The sequence below is a fragment of the Hypomesus transpacificus genome, unplaced genomic scaffold (assembly GCF_021917145.1).
Source record: "Hypomesus transpacificus isolate Combined female unplaced genomic scaffold, fHypTra1 scaffold_31, whole genome shotgun sequence".
Taxonomy (NCBI): Eukaryota; Metazoa; Chordata; class Actinopteri; order Osmeriformes; family Osmeridae; genus Hypomesus; species Hypomesus transpacificus.
Genome location: NW_025813837.1, coordinates 128,876 through 150,986, shown reverse-complemented (window position 1 = coordinate 150,986; position 22,111 = coordinate 128,876). Strand labels below are relative to the sequence as shown.

The 22,111-nt window shown below is 52.4% G+C and overlaps 1 protein-coding gene across 1 annotated transcript in view; it reads left to right on the top strand.

Annotated features, from left to right (window-relative positions):
* The first annotated feature begins 207 nt into the window (after positions 1 to 207).
* Positions 208 to 22,111, top strand: part of LOC124463827 (armadillo repeat protein deleted in velo-cardio-facial syndrome-like) — a 64,507-nt gene continuing 42,603 nt past the window's right edge. Inside the window, 1 exon segment of the mRNA XM_047015600.1 lies at positions 208 to 1,010. Coding sequence (XP_046871556.1) covers positions 990 to 1,010 — 21 coding nt within the window. The 5' untranslated portion in view covers positions 208 to 989.

Genomic DNA, 22,111 nt, shown 5'->3' with positions numbered 1-22,111 from the left:
TCTCTCTCTCTCTCTCTCTCTCTCTCTCTCTCTCTCTCTCTCTCTCTCTCTCTCTCTCTCTCTCTCTCTCTCTCTCTCTCTCTCTCCCCCTCCCTCTCTCCCTCTCCCCCATGGCATGTTGGTGGGATGGGGTGGAGCCAGCTCAGGCACTGTGTTCTCCAGCTGCGTCTGTCTGTCATCCCCTCCCCCCGATCCCCCATCAGAGACCTAGTTTGTATAGATGCTGCGTGCGGAGGAGAGAGAGGGAATGAGCGAGAAAGAGAGCAGAGGAGGAGGAGAGAGAACAAGAAAGTCAGAGAGAGAGAGGGAGGGAGAGAGAGCAGAGGCAGTGCGTCGAACAGCTACTTTCACAACACAGGGCAACTGCTCGCTCTCCGTCTGGGAACCGTCGATTCTTTTCAACACACACACTGACTCACAGCCCCCCTCCTCCTCCTCCCCCCTTTTTCTCTCAACCCCGAGGGTTTGTTCCCTCTCAGGGTAACTTTTGTTGAGAGTGGGTGTGTGTGTGTGTGTCTTCCAGCCTTTTTTCGGACTCCTACCGTTGAGAAGAAGAAAAAAAGAAAAAACATTGGCGAGAGGAATTTGGAGACTTCCTTGGGTTCTTCCAGCGCCGCTGCCCTGTCGCCCTGCAGCTCCTCATTTCAGCATCTCTGCACTGATTAGGGGAAAGAGCAGAACGGTTTATCTCCCTTTCGCTCAGAGAGGATTTAGAGGGTGTGTGAGAGAGAGCGAGAAAGAGAGAGAGAGAGAGAGGGGTGAGGGAGGGAGAGAGAGAGAGAGCTTGCGCGCGACCGTGTGAGTACGAGGATGACCGCCTGCCGCTGAGCTGCTGAGCTCGCAGGGGAACTCAAAACCTAAATAAGGAAAAGAGACTCGGCAGAAAGGAGTGAAAGAGAAAGAAAAAAAAACTTTGCGGGGAGAGGAAAAAAAAAGGAAATTGTTGATGATTTTTCTGCTCTTCTGAGTCGGAACAAGGGATCTGTAGAATGCCTGCCGAAGTGAAACAGGTTAGTGTCGTATCGTTATTTTTCACAAGGTCCTCTCCTTCCTTTTACCCGACGTCCTCTCAATCTCTCCCTCTCCTCCCTCCGTCTGTTTTCCTTTCCTTACTTGTCCTTGCGGTGGGTGACAGATGGGGAAACCAAGATTTAAAGCAGCTTTCTGTCTTTGACCGTCCAACCATACAACCACCTTTCCTGCAGTTTCAAAACAATAATCTGTAGCTTGAGGGTGCTGATTCTAAATCCTCTGCTGAATGTCCTTCAGGAGGTGTGTGTGTGCGCGCGCGTGTGTTTTCGTGCGTGAGCGTGCGTGTCTCAATCTCCTGAGTCCCGTTTGTATCAACTATTCATGACAGTGTTTGTAGGTGCTACCGCTTTCTCCAAATAGCACTCAGTGGATATCTACAGTGTTTAGTGTCTTGTAAGCAGTCCGTGCCATGAGTTATGTGTAATCTATCCATGGTCTTGGAAGTCTAGAAGTCTGTCAGTAGCATTCTAAGTCCTGCTTTATCCACGTATCCAGTTCTCAACATGACTGGAGCTCTGGGTAGTATCTGGGATCGCATTTTAGCCCAGAGCCAGAGACGTGAGTTGATGTGTTGAAAGTTACTCAGTAACGATTGGTTGCCGAGGCCAGACTGTCCAGAAGACAGGATTTATAGTCGACACTAAAGTGCCGATCGAAACCAGTGGTGGCCAGAGAAGTATTCCATCCTTTTGTTTTAGCTTAGCTGAGCGAGAGAGAGAGAGTGAAACACCACAGGGACATCCTACGCCATCCGAATGTGCTTTTCCTTGCCGAGCACAGAGAGAAAACGGCAACAAAAATCGAAGACAGAAAATATGATTTTGAAAGAGAGAAAAATCCAGAGGAGAAGGTTGACTGCATCAACTGCTCATGTCAGGACAGACCTGGCCTCCTGTCCGGCCTCCTCTTGAGGGAGAACTGTAAAACCTTGGCAGAGAGCAGCATTCTGTCAACTATCCACGTCGCTCCGATAATCTGTTAACGACTGCCCGGTGGAAGAAAGCCACCCACTAACAGGCACGGCAGCCGAAAAGAAAATATGCTTTTGTTTTCTCGTCTCTCACGTCTTGTTCGCCCTTCAGCAGTTTTTTCTGCTAGGTGACATCTGAGCGCGTCAGAGATGTGGGGGACCCTTCCCGTCCTCACCTCCCCTCCGACTCCCCCCTGGCTACCTCCTCCCTCCCTTCGCTCCCAAAAGGGAACATTGAAGGTGTGGAATGTGGTCGGTAGTGTGACCCTGGTACCTTGACCCTGGAACCCTGACCCTCGGACCCTTGTAGCCCTAGATGCTCTGCATGCTTCAGGGTACGCTGGCATCTCAGAATGACCTTTTCAACTCCACTTGGAAATACCTTGAGGCAGAGAGCACCTGCTCAGAAAGTTTAGGTGAAGTCCACCCCCCCCCTCCTCATTCCCCACACACACACACACTTTTACAAAGCTTTGAATAGATGAGATACGCAGATGTCCATACCATTGTTTTTGTTGTCGTTGTCAATAACAATGTTTTTTGTCTGAGGACATTGTCGGCTTTTTCAGGCAGTCGGGTTGTAGGGTCATTAGACTGAAACCGTCACATCGCTGGGTGTGAAGATATATGCTCCTCGGGGTGTCTGATGTCTGTGCAGCTATTTCTATATGGGGACATGTTGCCTAATGGATACTCTCCCTATGCTGCAACATCTAGAGACACGCTGAGCTTTCTTGAGCCCATCCCTCGCTTATCTGGAGATTTCACGTCGAAGGACGCTTAATCTAGTCGAGATTACTGTACAACCCTCATTTACTGGTAGAGGATTAAGTCTTTTTACAAAAACAACGTCTTCTCCTTTATGACCAATAGGGTGACTCCTTAAGAATTCAGGGGTGGAAATAGTTCATGATTGGCTGGACCAGGAGTGTCAAATTGCATATTAGCCGTAAAGGAGAGGGAAGGTATTCTAATACTTTGCCGACAGTGACATTCATTCTGAGGTGAATCGTCACCCTAAAAGAGATCTTTCCTCCCAGTCACAGAGGAAAGAGGCGGTATAAATAACATATTCCTTTGTGAATCCCCCACTGACTGTACTGCTATCTTACTAGCTATCACTAACAGGTAGCCTGTGGGGAAGTTCAGCTGTAAACAAAAACCCGGCTGTTTCAAGAACCCGCTTGGTTCCTACCACTGGAATTAAAAGCTTCTCCGACAAGGGGTCAAACATCGACAACCTTTATTTCCACTCCTCCATGAGTCTTTCTCTCCATCTCCTTCTCTCTCCTTTGTCCTTGCGGAAGCGGGCGAGCCGTCCCTGCCACAGCCACATCCTGCAGATCAATATTTGCAGACATGTAGTGCATGAGAAGCCCCATTGTTTCCACAGAGAATCGTACACGAAATGTCAGTGACCCACGAGGGTGCGGAGAACCGGCTGGTGAAGCCCTGTCTCCATACCGCTCTGGGAACGTCTGTTTGTAAGTTCTGTCGTGTCGAAACAAGGGTGAGGGTGTGGGGGGAGGGAGGGAGGGACGGGTTGATGGAGGGAGGGAGGGAGTTATGTGGCTGGCATGTGCCTGGTGCCTCCAGATGGCCATTCTGACATGGCCCTCCTAGGCCCCCTCGTCCTCTCCCAGCTCTGCTCCCCGTGCCTTCCATTCCTCTCCCTCGGCTGTTTTCGTGTCGTGACCCCTGACCTGCTGGTGTTTTAACGAGGGGTACGTATACACCCCACACACGCACACAGGGCCGGTGGGTTCTGGTGGGTGAGTAGGTGCTAGGTCCCAAGTAACCCGAGCAAAAGTTATGGGTACAGCTGACCTTTCACCCTTACCCCCTCCTCCCCCACCTCCGCCCCCTACGCCGCAGCCACTAGAACGCGCCTTTGGCTTTCAAGTTTCCGTGGCAGTCCTGGGAAGGGTAGGGGAGGCAGGGCTTTGGACAGGGGGGACGTGGTGCGGAGAGAGGGGGTTTGGGCGGGGTGGGTGAAATACCAGGCAGTCCTCCGCACGCCATACCAGGCGATCGTGAAGAGCCCTCTCTCGTGACCCGCTTGGCAAGCCGACTCCCAGGCTATCCCTCTCTCCCCCCCGGGGCTCTGACGGACCCATGTCGCCTGGCTTTCCAGCTTTCCTGACGCGACTGCCAAGCTTCCGTCGTCGACTGATGGTATTAAAAAGAGGAGCGATGTGGCAGGCCTGGAGATGGATGCTCTCTCAACTGTCTGTGTTGGGGAAAACAGTGTTGGCCTTGGGAGAGGAACAGCATCAGTGCATGAATGAGACAGGGGGGGCCTTATTATCAGGGTGTGTGTGTTCCCTCCTGGGAGCCGCCACTTCCTATTATTCTGTGTGTGTGTGTGCGTGTGTGTGTGTTTGTTTCTAAAAAAGAACTATAAGCAGTCCTACATTTCATGCAAATCCCCCCGCATGCGTCGATGCTGTGGGTTACACTTTGTGGGTTACACTTTGTTGCGCGCAAACGTATCTCCCTCCTTTGACTCTTCAATGGGTGCACTGTGATCGAGAGGGCCTCTCTTTCACGCTCTACCCCCCTGCTGAGAAATAAATCATGGTCAGTCGCAGAGACTGATTCAGCTCTGCGCCACTCCCAGAAACACACACAAACACACACACACGCACAAATACCCACAGACGCAAACAAACAACGTTACCGGCGGCGACAGCGAAGCAGCCATTGTATACCCCCATGGTGTTTATTTACTCAGCGCGCGTCTGTCCGAGGGGACAAGGGGGGGAGTCTGGCTTCCGTGGCGGAATGGGTGTCTTCCTCTCCCAGCCCGAGTGTCGTACACCCTCCTCGTACACTCTCCTGGTCCCTATCTATCTGTCCTGCTGGGGGCTGTTCCACAGAAGCATGTTTTAGATGCTCCTGATAACAGGGGAACAGTCCCCGGAGCTAACTGTGCTCCTGGAGGACAAGCAGAGGTGTTTGTGTGTGTGGGTGTTTGTGTGGAGCAAGGTGTGACTAGGAGTTGTCAGGATGTGAATCCGTCTTAATGGCAGGAGACAAGCCAGGACTGTTGAGGCATCAGGCCCTCCTATCTCTGACTCTCTTTCCTCACAACCAGCCTCCTCATGCTGCCTCCGACTCTATCTCGGACTCTCTTTCCTCACAGCCAGACTCGACTCATGCTGCCTCCGACTCTATCTGGACAAGCTGATAAAGGAGATGAGAATGCTTTTTGTCCTTTGTGTGTGTGTGTCTGCGTGCGTGTGTGTGTGTGTGTGTGTAAGGTGTCAGTGCTATAATTGGCTCTCAGACAGAGGCTGAGGGAAAAGGTGCAGATGTGACAGTTTTTGGGCAGTGCCATGGCAACGGGAGTGGATTTGGTCTTTGGCGACCCTGAACCGTGTGATTTATGTCCCTGTAGGCTGGAGTTTGGCAGGCGGCTCCCCGTGTTTACTTTGTTTCGTTCTCCCGCCCCAGAGAAAGGCCGTTATTTACTACCGTCAATACAGGAATGGCATGGCTGCTTGACGAATGAATGGGGAACGTATAGACACTCAGAGTCCCCCAAAACTGGTGTCGAGAAACCACATTGTTCTTCAATACACCATCTACAACAACAACAGTGCTCAAGAAAATATTGAGCCGGGGAGTCAGGGATTTAATTTCCGGGCGAAGTAGGGAAGAAGAAGAAAAAAAAGAGATTGTTAAAGTGCTTCAGAAGGACCCCTGAAAAGTCAACCCAGTTCTTAAGGCGGCCTACAGGATTAGGCCTGATTGATACATAGACGTGATCAGTGTGATTTGTCTCGGGTAGATCACTACGACGGCCCATTGACCGCTCGGATCGATTGGGATCTGGAGTGGATGTCCCTGCCTCCCTCTCCTGCCTCCCTCACTCTGCTCTGCACAGCTAGTTTGCTGTAGGCTGGGATCTGTTCTGAGACTTTGACAGTCATGTATGGTTTCTATAGGCCTTCCCCCCCCTCCCCACTGCACTGCAGCTGGGGAGCTCTTAAAGGGGCCCTGAGGGGGGAGGTCAAAGTCCTCAGAAGGCTCCCTTCAACCAGAAACACGGGGACAAATGCCAGCACCCCCCCCCCTCCTCCTCCAAGCAGCACCAGCCATATTGAATGGGTCAAAACACACAACATGGCCGCAGGGGGGGCAGGCGGGGGTTCAGGGAGGGTTGTGGGGCAGCTCTGGAACTGTAAACGAGCCTGCCCCGCACTCACGAAATGTGTTTAGTCTAGAACGTTCCTAAGCGAGAGTGCCCCCCGCTTCCTGTCTCGTGGAAGGGTCCCGCAAGAGGGAGGGAGGGAGGACTGGACCCCATCGATCCTCCATCATCACACCATCTGTCTCGTGCTGCCTTGTGGGATTAATGATTCCCTCTGACAGCTCTTTAGCGAGGCTCCATGAGGGTGGACTGGCACTTCATATTAGAGAGACATGTGCTGGAAAACGTCGGCCTCCTGTTAACGGCGCGTAAGCACCGTTAACAACCGCAATGGCGGGGAGTAACGAGGAAGCCTTTCGAGGCACTTTTGTTTTTTCTTTGTTTGTCGCGGGTCGAGCGGCAGTTGAGATGTGGCGATGAGGTTGACCGCTTCATTAGAATGCTGTTTGGAACTTGTACCCCTTCAGCGGCGCACAATGGAGACCGTTACTACTGATGGCCTGTGTCCAGGGAGAGAGGAGAGACAGGGTGAAAGGGTGAGAGAGAGAGAGGGTGAGGGGGAGAGGGGGAGAGAAAGAGAGAGAGGGTGAGGGGGGGAGGGGGAGAGGGGGAGAGGGGGAGAGGGGGAGAGGGGGAGAGAAAGAGAGAGAGGGTGAGGGGGGGAGAGAGAGAGAGAGGGTGAGGGGGAGAGGGGGAGAGGGGGAGAGGGGGAGAGGGGGAGAGGGGGAGGGCCAATCCCCACTGTCACTTCACACAGCCATAGAGCCAGACACTCAGAATGCCTCTCTCGTAGTCAGCAGCCATCTCCAGCCCTGACTCATCCCCAGCACACACACACACACACACACACACACACACACACACACACACACACACACACACACACACACACACATGCAGACGGGAAGCAAAGCGTTCAGCCAAACCGAGAAACCCACCCCAAAGGAAGGGGGTTGAAAGGCCTTTTTAAAAGTTTCTTTCTCACCTCCTAGTGTGCAGATATGCAGACAGCGCTTCCACACAGCGTCTAACAATAGAAGCATCCAGATACCGCGGCCAGCTGCCATGTGTCGTTACGTGTGACGGCACGCCATGGTTACGCATCTCTCCTCTGCCCCGCTGTCCACGCTCACCGCGTTCCCCCGGAGGCACAAAAGAGCAAGGTGCCAGTCACACATTCCTCCAGGCTGACGGAGCTGCTCTGGTATGGCCAGCGGACCATAGCTCCCCACCCCCGCTCCTCTGCCCGTCCCCAAGCCCCGCTCCATTCCTAAACGCATGGCTAAATACCCCCATCCACCCCACCTCCAGCCTCCCCCGGCCCCTCTCATCCTCTGTCCTCCATATCTGAGTGTGGTAAAGGCTGTGAAGGGGGGCTTGGTGTGTGGTGTGTGGTGTGTGTGGAGACGGTTGAAGGTAACTGGCGTTCGCACCCAGCCCCGGTGGGCTACTGAACGCTGACAGAACTCTGGCACTAAATATTTATGCGATTTAAGTCTTTGTTTTAATGGAAGAGATTAATACGGATTATTTTCGTCTGTAAGTAAACTGTAAAAATTACAGACGCGTTTTTTGGAGTGTGCTGTATTTGTGGACCCACGAGGCTTGAGTGGATGCTCACCTAAATAACTCAAAGATATTTCCGTCTCCGGCTGTTTTTGTCTGTACCCAATGATTCAGTCTGAGGCTTTTTCTGGGTGAGAGAAAGACAATGTTTGAAGAATGACGCCACATCCCTGTGTTAATAATAATAAATTGTATTTATATTGCACTCTATATTTAAGCAATATCCGAGTGCTACGTGTTGACGAATTACAGCCTGTATTATTCTTGCCGAACCTTTGGCCTCATCACAACAGTCTGATAGGTATTTGTGTCTCTATGGCTGCTAGCCGTTGCCGTTGGTTACCAAGCTGGGTCCTGGGAGGCCCTAACAGTTTGCTAGATTGGCAGTTGAGAAGCCGGACAAATAACCTTTTTTTTTTTTTTTCTTTTTTTTCAAAAATGTGAACGTGTTGAAGAATGTGTGCTAAATTCAGAGAAGGTTCTGGAAGTTAAGCAAACAAAGGTTGTTGACGCAGACCTCTTGAGTTCCCAGATTCTTTCCATCATACTCGGTACAGTTAAGAGACGGCTTGGTTCAATAAGCCCTCGCTCCTACGGGAAATGGAGTGTGAGTAGAATAGAGTGAAATAAAGAAAGATAAATAACGAAGGAGAGAGAGAGAGAGAGACACAGACAGACAGATAGACAAACAGACAGACACCGAGAGACACCGAGAGATACCGAGAGACACAAACAGACACAGAGAGACACAGAGAGACACAGAGAGACACAGAGAGACACATAGAGACACAGAGAGACACAGAGAGACACAGACAGACACAGACAGACACAGACATACACAGACAGTGAGAGTTATGGAGGGGAGTAGCAGTTCCTGTGTAGGAGTGGGCAGCTCTGATGCAGCCGGGGTCGCCAGTGTTTCCCTGTCCTGAGGGGACTGCAGGGAGGGTCTGGGGTCACGGAGCAGCTACATTCCAGACTCCTCTGTTCAGATGCTGGGAGAGAGAGCTCAATGGTACCCCCCCAGCCTCACGTCTCTGGAGCCTGTCACAAGCAGGGGCTCTGGCAGAACCGCCGACAGCTAATTGAAGCGTGTAGTGTCTGGACCTGGCCTGGGACAGCATGTTTTGAAAGCTTCCTTGTGCGTCGCATTAGTGTCACTTACCATGCAGGCTAGCCTAGTCACGGGGGACCTGTGTGTTTGTGGTGTGTTCCCTCTCTCTCTATCTCTCTGTGTGTTCCTATCCTTGACATGACGTTTAACACGGTCTGGTCATAGTCATGTCCTCTTAGTTGAGTTAGAAGGGTGACTACGCCCCGACAAGCCTCTCAGTCTTTGAGCATATCTTACTGTCTGTGGTCTCGAATTAAACTATAACAACGCTCGATAAACCGGACAGCGGGCTTCCTCGTGAAGTGAACATTTTGATCGCGTTACGGTTTCTCCCTCTCGTGTGTTGTGGCCGGCCTTTATTTCCTTTCTCCTCCTTGATCCCAGCCACATCAAACGAAACCCGAACTGGACATGGCCAATGCTTATTGACGCAAACCCTCGACAGGGTCGGAGGAACTTGAAAGGAGACGCTGACCATCACAGGGAGAATGTGAAAGCTGTGTTGCTCTCTGGCCAACAGAACCTTGCGGTGGGTCAATAACAGTGTTTCTCTAAAGCCTGTGGTTAGAGGAGGCGTTGAGCACTCTCTGGACACTGTGCCAGGCTGTCCCAGGGGATCCTCCCCGGTCACCGGTTCTGAAACCGGTTCCCCTCCTATACAATCATAGCTAGGCAGGCTGTAGGCCTGGCATCATCCTCGCTCGCAGCCCTGTGCCCGGAAACCCTGTACCGTGGCAAACACAGCCCCTCTCTGCACCCTCCAGAACACAACCAGCAAACCTAATTATCTCCGCTTGTGCTCTCCCCCCGCCGCAGCACACAGTAGCTCTCCTCCTCTCCACCTCTCTCTCCCTCCTGCTTGTCTCTCTGCTGCTGCTGAGAGGGCTCTCCTGCTCCTGTGTGTGTGTGTGTGTGTGTGTGTGGCGGGACACACACACAGATGGGGTAAACCCTTTGCCAATCTGTGGAGGATTCAACGAGGTGTTTTGTCCCAAAGTGAAGCTTGGGCGTGTTTGAGCCGGCATGTTTGGCTCGGAGGGGATGAGAGATGGAGGTGTGCGGACGAGGATGAGGACCTTGCAGATGAGGCCTCGTTTCCTGCCAGCCTGCTGCAGATAAGCCGGCTGGAGAGAAGAGCGGGTCCACGCGACGCTAGGCGCTTGTATTGTGTGCGCGCGCGCGCTTGTGAACGAAAGTTGTGCTAGCGGCAGCACTGCATCGCAGGGCAGGACAATTTGCTGTGGACCTGAACTGGGTCAGCTAGCTCCAGTGGAGAAGCTACCATTCTCCCTCTGAGGAGAGAGCGAGACAGACCCACACACACAGCCCAGCAGCCTCTCCCCTCAGATCAGGCCTTCTGGACCAGGACACATGCACCCAGCCATCCCTCTCTATCAGGCTACACAGTAAGTCTTGTCTGCTAGGATAACTATCTTGTTTCAGGGCTATTGAATAACCCTATGGGTTTTCTCAAGTGGGTCTTGCTGCCTCATACAGGGCTTCTGGTGAATCGGAGGGTTGCATTCCTCAAATAGGGATAGTGTAGTGTTACCACAGGAAAGAAGCAGTGAATGGGATTCATATCTGTGCTCTTTGAACTTTTGTTCATATCCTTAACTTTTTTTGTTGCCGAGTGTTGAAGTGGCTGTTGTGGTTGGCAAGCTGTAGCCTGCATGTCCCTCGATCTGGCGAGCCGCACTGATTCGGTTAGCGGCGGGTCTCTCCTCCATCAAAGAGCTGTCTTTGGAACGGGTCTCTCTCTCTCTAATGGGCTGCGGGCGTCCCGCTCGTTACGCTGCTCTCTCCCACTTAAAAGTGAGCGGGAGAGACAGCCTTGAGGATGGAGGATGCTGGTGTGTCTCCGAGGCGTTGCGAGCGATGGGATTGAGCGAGAGCCGTGCCGGGAAGGCTCTCCTTTTCTTCGCTTTTGAGACGCGTCGGAGAGGACACCTGGATCTCCTCACTGCCGTCGCTCTTGTCATGCCTAACGCGTGTGTGTGTGTTCATGTCTGTCGTGTGTGTGTGTTTATGTCTGTCAGGTGTGTGTGTGTGTGCTCGAGTCGGCTTTGAGTGTGTGTGTTTATGTCTGTCGTGTGTGTGTTTGTGTGTTCATGTCTCTGTCGTGTGTGTTCATGTGTGCTTTGTGTGTTTCTGTGTGTGTGCGCGCGCGATATGACAGGGTAGGATTCCAAAGCAATTACACAGACCAATTTCCCCTCACCATGACAGCACTTGGTGGGTAAAGGGGGATTTTGCGTTGGGGCTTCTATGGGGGTCTTTGTTTTGACGTCAGTCACATTGTTGCGGTTAGCTCAGGTTGGTTCAGGTGTTTTCCTGTTCGAGAGCGACCACTAATCTCCTTTGTTTGCTTTGAGAGCACAGGTAGCGTGAGCTTTCCATGGCATTCCGTCAACTCTCAAATACCCCGGGATTTGCATAAATGAGCTTAATGCTCATTCACGGGATTCATTGTGGATGGAATCAGGAATGCCCCCCCTCGTTTCCTCTCGTCAAACAATCCAAAACTGAGTCATTTTAGTTTTGTCATGCAAAGCCGAAATAGAATGTCCGGCGCTGGCCTAATATCGCAAATGATTCATGATCCATTTGATGTGCTGTCTTGTTCACCCTCTCTCTCTTTCTCTCTCTCTCTTTCTCTCTCTTTCTGTCTCTCTCTCGTTCTCTCTCTCTCTTTCTTTCTTTCTCTCTCTCTCTCTCTCTCTCTCTCTCTCTCTCTCTCTCTCTTTCTCTCTCTCTCCAGTCACATGTCTGGAAGCTTCTGGTAGAGCTGTTGAGTGGAGGCTGCCAACAGAAACGGATTAAGCTGTTTGCCTCAAATGACTAGCTAGCAGCATACTGCTAGCAACAATATACAGTTAGCCTTCCCAAGGCTCTCTACTGGGTTTTCATTTTGGCTGTTGGACAGGTACTGAACCTTCTGGCAGGATCCAGTCTCTCAGTGTGGGAGAGATGCGAGCACCTTGTCACCATATGGGGGCTGGAATTCCACTCAAGTGTTCACTAATCTCCACAACATGAGGAATTTGGAGTCCTTGTTTTAGTTTTTTTTTTGCAGCAGAAAATAGCAATCTGCCTACCATGTGACTTTTTGGCATGAGGAGGTGATGCAGCAGTTTCGTCTCAGCTCAAGTTTGAAGGGGTCATGGATGAGAAGAGTGTGTGTGTGTGTGTGTGTGTGTTTGGCTTACTCTGAGGTCAATAGGGAGTGGAGCACTTCCTTTGTGGAGAGAAGTAGGGTGTAGCCATCACATGAGCGTCCTGGGCAGGGAAGAGTTAACCACAGGGCGACTGGGAAGTCGGTGAACGAGCTACTAAATGGCTGCTGTCAGTTCAAGGCTGCCTGCTTGCCGTTTTAGATGACGTTTGCTGGCCTCGCTTTTGTTCTTTGTCACTGATCTCCGCCAACAATGAAGTCTTTTTGGAACAAGCACACTCCAGGAAAAATCAAACATGAATGCGTTATCTTTTGGGATTAGCGGTTTAATTATCAAATTCCAACAGCCATGTACTCACCCTAAGGAAGTGCTGTTCTGGCTTTTGTCGCTACAGAACAGAGTTTGATTCCGATTGTCTTTGAAACTATTCAGTTTCAAGAATGCTGCTTCCAGCAATTGGAACTTATTCCTCCTTTAAGGGGTCGGCTAAAAGCCTTGTTTATATTGCCCTCTGTCACCATCCCATAATAACTGAAATGTGGTCCAACTGGGATTTATGCTGGCTGCGATGTTTCGTGTTGGGGGACAGTTGTCTTCATGTGGCGTGGCATGGATGTGTGCAAACACTGCAGTGTATAGGGTCAAAGTGTATTCCAGGGTGGGGGAACATTTTTGTGGGGTTTTTCAACAAAATTCCCCCCACCCACACACAATCATTCCCTGGGATCTTTCACCCCTCAGTTGCATTCCAGAGGTTGGAGCCCAGTCTTTAAACATCAGCCACGCCATGTCTGTTGACTAAAACGCATCCTTCACGGTCTGAAACGGCAGCGTTTTCATCATTTTCAGATATTGTCTGGCTCGTTTCCTAAGACCAATGGACTAATGGCCCGCAATATGTCCTAGAGTCTCCTTCCTAGTGTTTCCTACCTCGCTGAGCCGTTTACCCAGGCCCCAGCGAGGCTGAACAACAATAGTCCTCATCTGAAATATCCACCATGACCGGGGTATTCCACCACGCATCGGATCTGTCCACTGCAGTTTTGTGGTTAGATCAAAAAAGTCTCCACCGATAAACAAACCCGTGGACTCTGGGAATACAAGACTAGATTGAGTCTGTCCGCTCTGGCTCCTTGTGTGATTGGCCCGGTGCCCGCGTGCCATCCTGCTAAGCACGCCAAGTCTCCACCGGCGTCAGTGGCCCTCTTCATTCCCGTCCTTAATGGAATAACGGCGCGTACGGAAGCCTGGGTTGGAAGTGAAACAATCAATGGTTGTCATTTTGATTACATAGCAGAGACATACATTCTGATCGGTGCCTGTTATCATCCGGTGGTTGGGTGGGGGGGCAGGGGGCAGGGGGGAGGGGGGGAGTTTTTAGCTTGGTTTTCATTTTATCGGGGGGCCCCATCTAGCTTGGAGATGGTCTAAAGTAATTTCAGTGAATACTGGAATGGCTCGGGCCTGCAAGGAAGGGGGACTGCCCCCCCCCCCACCCCCCAAGGAAGGGGGACTGCCCACCCCCCCTCTCCCCAGTCCACTTCCTGCTGCAGCATTAACTCTAATCCTGTTTCAGAAACAGCCTGTGCGCCTGTTTTCTTCCCCAGCATCCGTGATGATGTCAGATGTTGTGTCGGGGATCGGAGACGCTGCCCGGCGAATGGTAATGCTGAGAAAAACAAGTCTATCGTTCAGCTCGACGGGGGTGGGGGGGCGAGGGCGATGATTGAAGGAGAGAAATGATTTCTTCTCTCTTTCCTCCCTGTGTTCCTTCCCATCTATTACTGAATGCTAAAGGAGATCATTGTCATATCTGTCCAGTTGGACCAGCACCTAGCAAAGGTGTCCCAACAGCTGAAGCAAGTGAGATTTCAATTTCCCTACAAACACCTCTGTGTAGCACTGACCTCCCCATATTGTAGTCCCTGGCTGATGCATGGAAGGAGAGGAGAGTGAGTCAGAGCTCTGCAGTGTGCTGTGCTGTCTGGTACAGCACCCTCTCCTACCATGGTCACCAGCACACTGCCTCTTTGTGCCTTCTGGTTCTCTGTGAGAACGGCTGACGTGGACGTTTTTCGGGAAAACGGACGTCGACAGCTTCTTTCTCGAACCCGTTGAGCAAACAAAGGCTTCTGAAGTTGCATTCCGTTTCCCAGCAAAACCTCTCTTGAGCGTGACTGCTCAGACTAGTGTTCAGTACCAACCTCCCACAAGTCTTTTGTTGTCAAATCAGACCCGCTTTCTCGACCAAGTTCGGTTGGTCTGTGAGTAATAGAAAGCAGCAAAGTGTGTTCCTGGTGTGAATAGTACACATAATGGATTAGAAGTGTCAATGCGTAGCTGGCCCCAGCTGGTGAGTGTGTATGCACGTGTGTGTGTTTGCGTGCGTGTGTGTGAATCCAACACACTGGTTGGGAGAGTTATTTTGGGCTCCCCTCAACTGCAGAGCGTGTGAGGGGTGAGAGGAGAACACTGCACAGGCCTCCCTCTGCCAAAGCACTCAGAGCCCATTCAGCTGCACCCTCCACCTCCCCTCCACCTCCCCTCCACCACCCCACCACCCCTCTACCTCCCCTCCACCTCCCCTCCACCTCCCCTCCACCTCCCCTTCACCACCCCTTCACCACCCCCTCTCTTAAAAGACTACAGACAGGCTCTGCTCCCCTCTCTCTCCCCCCCCCCCTCTCTCTCTGTCTCTCTCTCTCTCCCCCCTCTCTCTGTCTCTGTCTCTCTCTCAGGTACTGTACAGCCAGGTGACCTCCATAACCCCAGTCCGGAACGGACTGCACTCAGACATCTTACCCAGGGAAACTCTCTGCTGTTTGTGGTGTTTGCAGGATGTAGCCTGGGACGGTGTGTTGTAGCTCTGCTGTTTCCCCTTGACTTCTCTGCCTGTATGGGTTCAGACAGAATGGAGACTATGGATTTTGACAGTTTGGGTTCCGACAGCCAATATGGGTCCAGGCAGTATGGGTCCAGGCAGTATGAGTCCAGACAGTATGAGTTCAGACAGTATGAGTCCAGACAGTATGGGGGGGGCTGCATTCCGCGCAGGGCAGACACCAGGAAGGTGAGAGAGCTCCTCGTCGTTTCCTTCCCATTCTAGAAACCTCCATGCGAGCCCCTTAAATTGTTCAGAGCTCTCTTCCACAAGCTCCAAAGCACTTTGAAACATTCCCCTTATGGCAGGTTAACGTCTTTATCTTCCACACCCCATTGACCTGTGTTTTTATATCCGGCACTAAGTGGGGGGTTTTTCGGAGGCATTTCTAGTCACCGCCCAGACGCCTGCGTCTGGGGTCAGATGAGGTGTGTCCACCAGTGAGGAGGCAGATGTGACGGTTGGAACGTGCCCGTGTTTGGCCCGGTCCACAGGGCCACAGGTGAAGAGGACACTAAACTGATTTGGCAGCTGCTGGCCGACCACCGTGAAGAACACCCCCCCCCTCACCCCCCCCCCCCCCTCCACCCTCGGTCCAGGAATTGTGGGTAATTAAACTCGGCGGACCCTGGCGCACTGCAGACATCTCTGTCTGAAAGGGGAAGACTCAAACACAAACTATCCACTGTTCCCTCTCTCCTCAGAGAGAGAGAGAAAGAGAGAGAGACAGAGAGAAAGACAGAGAGACAGACAGAGTGGCCCGTGGCTTGGAGCCAGTCTTCCAGCGTCCTCCCCGCCGCCCTCGTCAGTAAGGAGGGAGACGTGGAACCCCCTGCTCCCCCGGGCGGTGGATGATGATGAGGATCGCTGTTCTTCTCCTCATCATCCCTTAGCTCGTACACTCAAGCGCTAACTGCCCCACACCACCAGGCCTCTCTGAGCCTCAGGAGGTCATGGCTAAACCAGAGCATGGCTACTGCCATTGACACACACTGAGCTGGGGACGGTGGCTCTTTGAGGATTTGACTGGTCCTCCCGAGCCCTGTGTCTCTGTCTCTCTGTCAGAGAGAGAGAGAGACAGAGAGAGAGACAGAGAGACAGACAGAGAGACATACAGAGAGAGAGAGATCACGGTGGAGCCCGGACAATATCCACCTGACCTTTGGTCCGTCTGTAACAGGACAGTTGGTAAGATCCATGTCGTTCCTCCTTTTTCGAATGGTTGTTTTAGGCCATGTTCCTGTTTACTGGGCTGCTGCGGCCCATTATTCCTGCATCGGCATTTCCTGTTGCGAAGAATCCTCCGGACTCCGGCCAAAGCAGTAGCCGGAGGAGGAGGGCGGGTGATTTAGAGGTGGAGGAGGGAGACGAGGCAGAGGGAGGGATGATTTTAGAGGGGGAGGTGGAGGAATGTTTGGGAGGCAGAGGAGGAAAAGGAAGATGGAGATGAGGAGGATGAAGGGGAGGGGGGGGGGGGGACGCAGCTGGTTGTGCGTAGGAGGTGAAATGGAGCAGCACTATTGGAGAGGACCTTCACCACTCACAGGGAGGAGATGATCCATATTTCATTGACATCAACACTACTCTCCATCTCCATCCCCCCCCCCCCCCCCCCCACCCCGCTGCCCGACTCTAACCCACCTGCAGATTACCACACCTCACAGCCAGGGCATGAATAGTGCATGGCTCTGGAATCATATTTCAAGTAGTGCATGTCCAAACGTGATGGAGGGCCTCTCTTCCTTACCAAGGCCCACGGGGGCTCTTCCGAGTTGGAGAACGGCTCTATTAGACATCCAAATTCAAAGGCAAAAAACCCTCCGGTTCACACAAGCAGGCCGGCCTGCACCTTTTCCATCATGCCTCAGCCAAAAGGATATTTGCAACATTTATAATATATACTCGTTTGAGCACTATCACTACCATGGCATTTAAAATTCACTTTTTTGAGATGATTTCAAATGATCAAACAAATGTGTGTTTGGGATAAAAAACCACAGTAGTGTAAGCCAGGGGTTCAAAGACTGCATTTCTTTTTTCAACTCTGGCACATTCTCAAAGTTCTACTTTGGTAATTCTCCATGCTGAAAGTCTCAACACACAGAGAGCCAGCCACAGACTGCTGTGGCTTCTTTAGATATTCATGGAGAGCTTTGAGCAGAAGCTTAAAAGACCGCCACGCATTTGACGCAAATGCTTCAACTATTGTCCTTTTTCTTGGTTTATTATCCCAACAGTCGACGTCCCCTGATTGTGTTGGCTATTACTGTGTGTCTCGAGTGCCATTAATGTCTGATTAGGAACAGTGACACAATTCCTTCTGACAGAATCCAGTGGCACTTGTGTTGGAATGAAAAGCAACTCGACTCACCGTATGAGTAGCTACTGTTCCTCTCTTGAGCTAAATAAATGACATTGAGGCACAATATATTATAGTTTGTTAACTCTTTCCTCTCTCTTTATTACTCTCTCACTCTCTCTTTCAATCCCTCTTGCTCTTTCTTCCTCTCTTTCTCTGTCTCCCTCTCTTTCATTCCCTATTCCTCCCTTTGTCTATTGTTTGCCGTCTACCACTCCTGAGCGCTGCTCCGACGGTGTGAGTTCAGTCACAGCCTGGTGTTTTCACTGGCGGACTAAGAGATGAAAGGGACTGGTATATGGAGTGATTCTGAGTGAAACAGAGGTCGTGCCCTCCGAACGAACCCTGAGAGAAGTCTCCACTAGGACTGTAGGGGTCAGAAGCCTTTGGAAATGTCCAGACGACCGTAGACGCCGCCAGACATGCAGCACAATAAAGTCTGGTGTTTTCTTTGCGGCGTGGCCGGTGAGCGCAGACCGTTTCTCGACTCCGACCGCAGAAACGCCGTTAGAACTTCGCACTTCGGATCCTTGGCCCCGTGTTCACATAGTACAATTTATTTGTGCTTAGTACATCGTCTGCCGTGTAAAATTAAGGCAAGTCTTCCTCTGAAGAAAGTGTGGGCTCGGTGGGTGACGTACGACCCTGTGTCATTGCGTGTCTCTTGGTTTCATCTGGTTTGCTGTGTAAACCGGTCACACAGAGTGGTTTTACATCCAGCTAGAATCGCCTAGGCGTCTCCTTTTCCCTGCAGACATCTGAAGGGCTTATACGGGTAGCACATTAGCGTGTCTGGTTGCCATTCCCTGGTTCTACTGTGCTGCTCGAGGCTTTGAATAGCGCACACATGGAAATGCTCAGCCCGTCTGTCGGTCGGTCGGTCCACCCGGCGTCCCATTGACCCGGCGTGGGTTCAAGTCCAAAGGTATTCACACACACGCTATTCTGACACGGTCTGCTGGTTCTCGGTCCAACCTTCAGAAAGCCCTCGAGAGCAGGGCAGAGAGGAGTATCACATTTCTTTCATTCAGAAAGAAGACGAATAAATAAAAAACGCTGGCCTGGAGCGGCGAGGTCCTGATAGATCTATCTCTGTGCTCAATAGCGCCGTTATGAGACACAGATATATCCAGGCTCCGTGTGCTTCTCCCCCGAGAGCCGAAGGTTGGCTGTAAATCCTCTAGGATGTCTGGAGGAGTCCGGGCCGTTCTGGCTAGCTCCGACGCCAGACAGCGGGCACTCGCACGCCTGCTGCGATATCAAGGAGCCGCTAGGCATGCTAGCCCGTTAGCGTTAGCGGGGAAGACGAACGGCGTTGGGCCGACGGCGAAAGATGGCGAAAGGTAGATTGTGTCATCGTGATGGAGGTCACGGCTGTGTGTTGAGTTAAGACGTGGAGAAATATGTCTGTGTTTTGCTGAAATTCTACCCCCTCAACCCAACCTACAACCCCCCCCCCCCCCCCATTTCAACATTTCCACATCCCCACTCCCCACCCTCGCCTCCCCCTCTCCCGCCCTGGGGATGTAAGCTTTCAGTGCTAATGCCTGGGAGTGGGGGTGGCTGGTGCTATTAGCCCTGCACTGTATCAGCCCCAGGGTCTAATGTTTCTCACTCACTGAGGGCTCCATTCCTCATCACTTGTTCCTCACAAATTCCATGAAATGGGATATCCTGTCATAGAGAGAGAGAGAGAGACAGAGAGACAGAGAGAGACAGAGAGAGGGTGAGGGGGGGCCGTGGCTGGACAATGAGCGGCACTAGGCTAATGGCCTTGCAGGAAGTGGAACATATGTCCTCTTCCCCCCCCCCCGGAGCTCTCAGACCTCACGTGAACCGAGCATCCTGCCAAAGCTATCCTCCCACACACCCCCCCCCCCCTCCAGCCCCCAGCCCCAGCCTCAAGCACTGCTCCCCTGTCAGAGAACCATGGAGCAAGTCCAGCCCCAGAGGTAAAGCATACCATCAGCTTACAGCGAGCCCCACCCCTCCCCTGACCCCCCCCCCCCCCCCAGGCTCCTTCCCCCGACCCACCCCAACCCCCCCCACACATTGGCCCGGCGCCTGCTACTGCCGATCTCTCTCCAGCGGCAAATTCGCTCGCTTCAGGCCGCGCCCCGCTAACTGAACAAACTACCCCTCAGCGACCGCCGACTCCTCCCATTGGCCCCCAGAGAGGTCCCTGTCGATGTACCCCGGTGGACTCCTGTTTTGTTTGGATTTCCTGGCTCCTCCCAGCTCTCCCCTCCTGTTGACAGAGAAGCTGACAAGGGGATTGTCCTCCTCATGGTTAGCCGGTGTTCTGACTGACTTCCTCACTTGGATCTGTATTTATCCTGCAGACCATGAAGTGTGAGGAATCCTTGAAAGTGTGTGTGTGTGTGTACGCTGTGCATAATTGGTGCCATGTGTGAGAAATTACCCAAGGTTTTCCAAACAACTCCCAGCCAAATGAATCAGAATATCGCCCTCCTGCCTATCAGATTGTCTGAGGCCTCGTTGTGGTGTTTCTTTCCTCCTGCAGTTTACTCGCTGCGGGGAACCGAAATGGATCGAGTGACTCCAATCGGACTGGCATCAGAACTGCGCTCGTTTTCTCGCGTCGGAGTGGGGGTGGAGGGAGGGGGCCAGGGCAGAGGGGGAGGAGATGGGAGGGAATGGGAGAGAGAGAGAGAGAGAGAGGGAGAGGGGGAGAGGGGGAGAGAGAGTGAATATGTGCGGTGGCTTTTGAGCCGAAAGCCCATCAGTCTGTCCAGTCAGCCTAGCTTGATCCACACTCCAGGATTAATCACAACAGAACAAAAAGGAAAGGGGGGGGCGAAGGGGGGGGGGGGGGGCAGCAAGAGGATAGGACTTCTGGGAAGGGGTGAGAAAAGCAGGGGACACAGCTCTGTGAAACCAGGAGGCCATGCGTGAATGAGATGAGCGAGGGGGGGGGGTGAAGGATGGGGGGGAGAGAATAGAGGGGGGGGGGGTGGAGGAGAGAAGTGGTAGAGAGAGGGAGGAGAGAGGGGGGGAGAAACACAAGATTTGGCTCGGGATCACTCGCTAGAGGAAGGTAGATTAAAGTCCCATCATGCCCGGCTGCGTCGTCAGGGCTTTGGCCCCTCTCCTCTGTAGTGTTGGTTTGGTGTGCATGTGTGTGTGTGTGTGCGTTTACTTGTGTGTGTGTGTGTGTGTGTCCCTCCACTGGTTCCAGCGCATCTGTACTCCGGCTTAGCCAGCAGGGTCCCACCATCAGGACACCCTCACCATCCACGCCCAGCACAAACGCATCAGGTCTCCCCCTCCGCCTTTCTCTCTCTCTCTCTCTCTCTCTCTCTCTCTCTCTCTCTCTCCCCCTCCCTCCCTCCCTCCCTCCCTCCCTCCCTCCCTCCCTCCCTCCCTCCCTCCCTCCCTCCGTCCATCTCTCTCTCTCTCTCTCTCTCTCTCTCTCTCCTCCCCTCCCTTTCTTCTTCTCCACCTCATTCTCTCCCTCCCTTTCCCTCTCCTCTCTCCCCCCCTCCCTAGCTTTTATCACTGCCTTTCATTCCAGTCAATTAGGACTTAGCCAAGCTGCCCTCATCCCTGCTGCCTGGGCTTGGCTGTGGAGGCCCGTTGTGGAGGCCAGGACCTGGCCTGCTTCCCTAAGGCCGGGGAGAGTGTGCTCTCTTGGGCCACTGCCACACATTGTCACCCCCCTCCGCCCCACCATCCTCCCATTGTGATTCCCTGCTTCCTCCTCACTCTTGTTTGGCATCACTTTTCTATTTCCTGTTTGTTGTTGTGTTTGCTGGGTCCTCGTGCGCCTTTTTCCCTCCGAAACCCTGGTCATGTGATGCAGGGAGGCGGCCGGCAGAACAGACGGGATGATGGGAAATTGGAGGACCCAAGGTTACCCAAGCACGCTTTTCGGGGGATTAACTGTGTAAGAGGCATGTAATGATCGCTGGCCTGTCTCCTGGGGGAAAATCCTGTTACCCACACTGCACCAGGGACAGGGTGCAGGAAGAGAGAGAGGGATCAGTCAAGGTGACTCTAATAACAGGCTGGGAATCCAAGCAGCTCCTCTGAGGTAACCCCTTCGAGAATGACAAAAGGCAACTCACTTTCCGTCAAATGAATAATTGCTGTACAATAGGCCTTTTAATAAAGTACTGGAGGGTGATTGGAGAGCCGATCTTCCTCTAATGAGGATATTTGGAATGGAGACGTGGAACGTGCACAGGGCCAAAGGGACTTGTGTGTGTTTTCTTCAAAGTGAATGGATTTTCTGGTTTGCAGGCGGCTTCAGGGCTGTTTTGTTTTTTGCAGTGGCCTTGCTCCTTCATTCAGGAACAGAAAAGTGAAGGATTGATGAAAACAACATCGACCAAAAAAGCTGTGGTTTAAAGTTTGTGCAAACGGCACAAACAGTCACTCTTCACTGCACAAACTCATAGAGGGAATGTGTTAGCCTTCCCCATCTCTCCCCCCTCCCCATCTCTCCTCCCCTCCCCCCCCTCCTCTATCTCTCCTCCCCTCCCCCCCCCCTCCACTATCTCTTGTCTGACACAGGACTGATAGCTTATTGAGCACAGTGATGAATGAGTCATGGATTGATGGAGATGGGAGGAGTGCTGCTAATTGACACTGTCTTATCTCTCCATCTCCCTCCTTTGTCCCTCTCTCTCTCTCACTCTCTCTCTCTCTCTCTCTCTCTCTCTCTCTCTCTCTCTCTCTCTCTCTCTCTCTCTCTCTCTATCTATCTCTCTCTCTCTCTCTCTTGCTCGCTCTCTCTCTCTCTCTCTCTTGCTCTCTCTCTCTCTTTCCCCCCCTCCTCTCCTCCCTCCTCTCTCTGTTTCCCCTCCACATCTGCCTGTCCTCAGAAGCGATAGG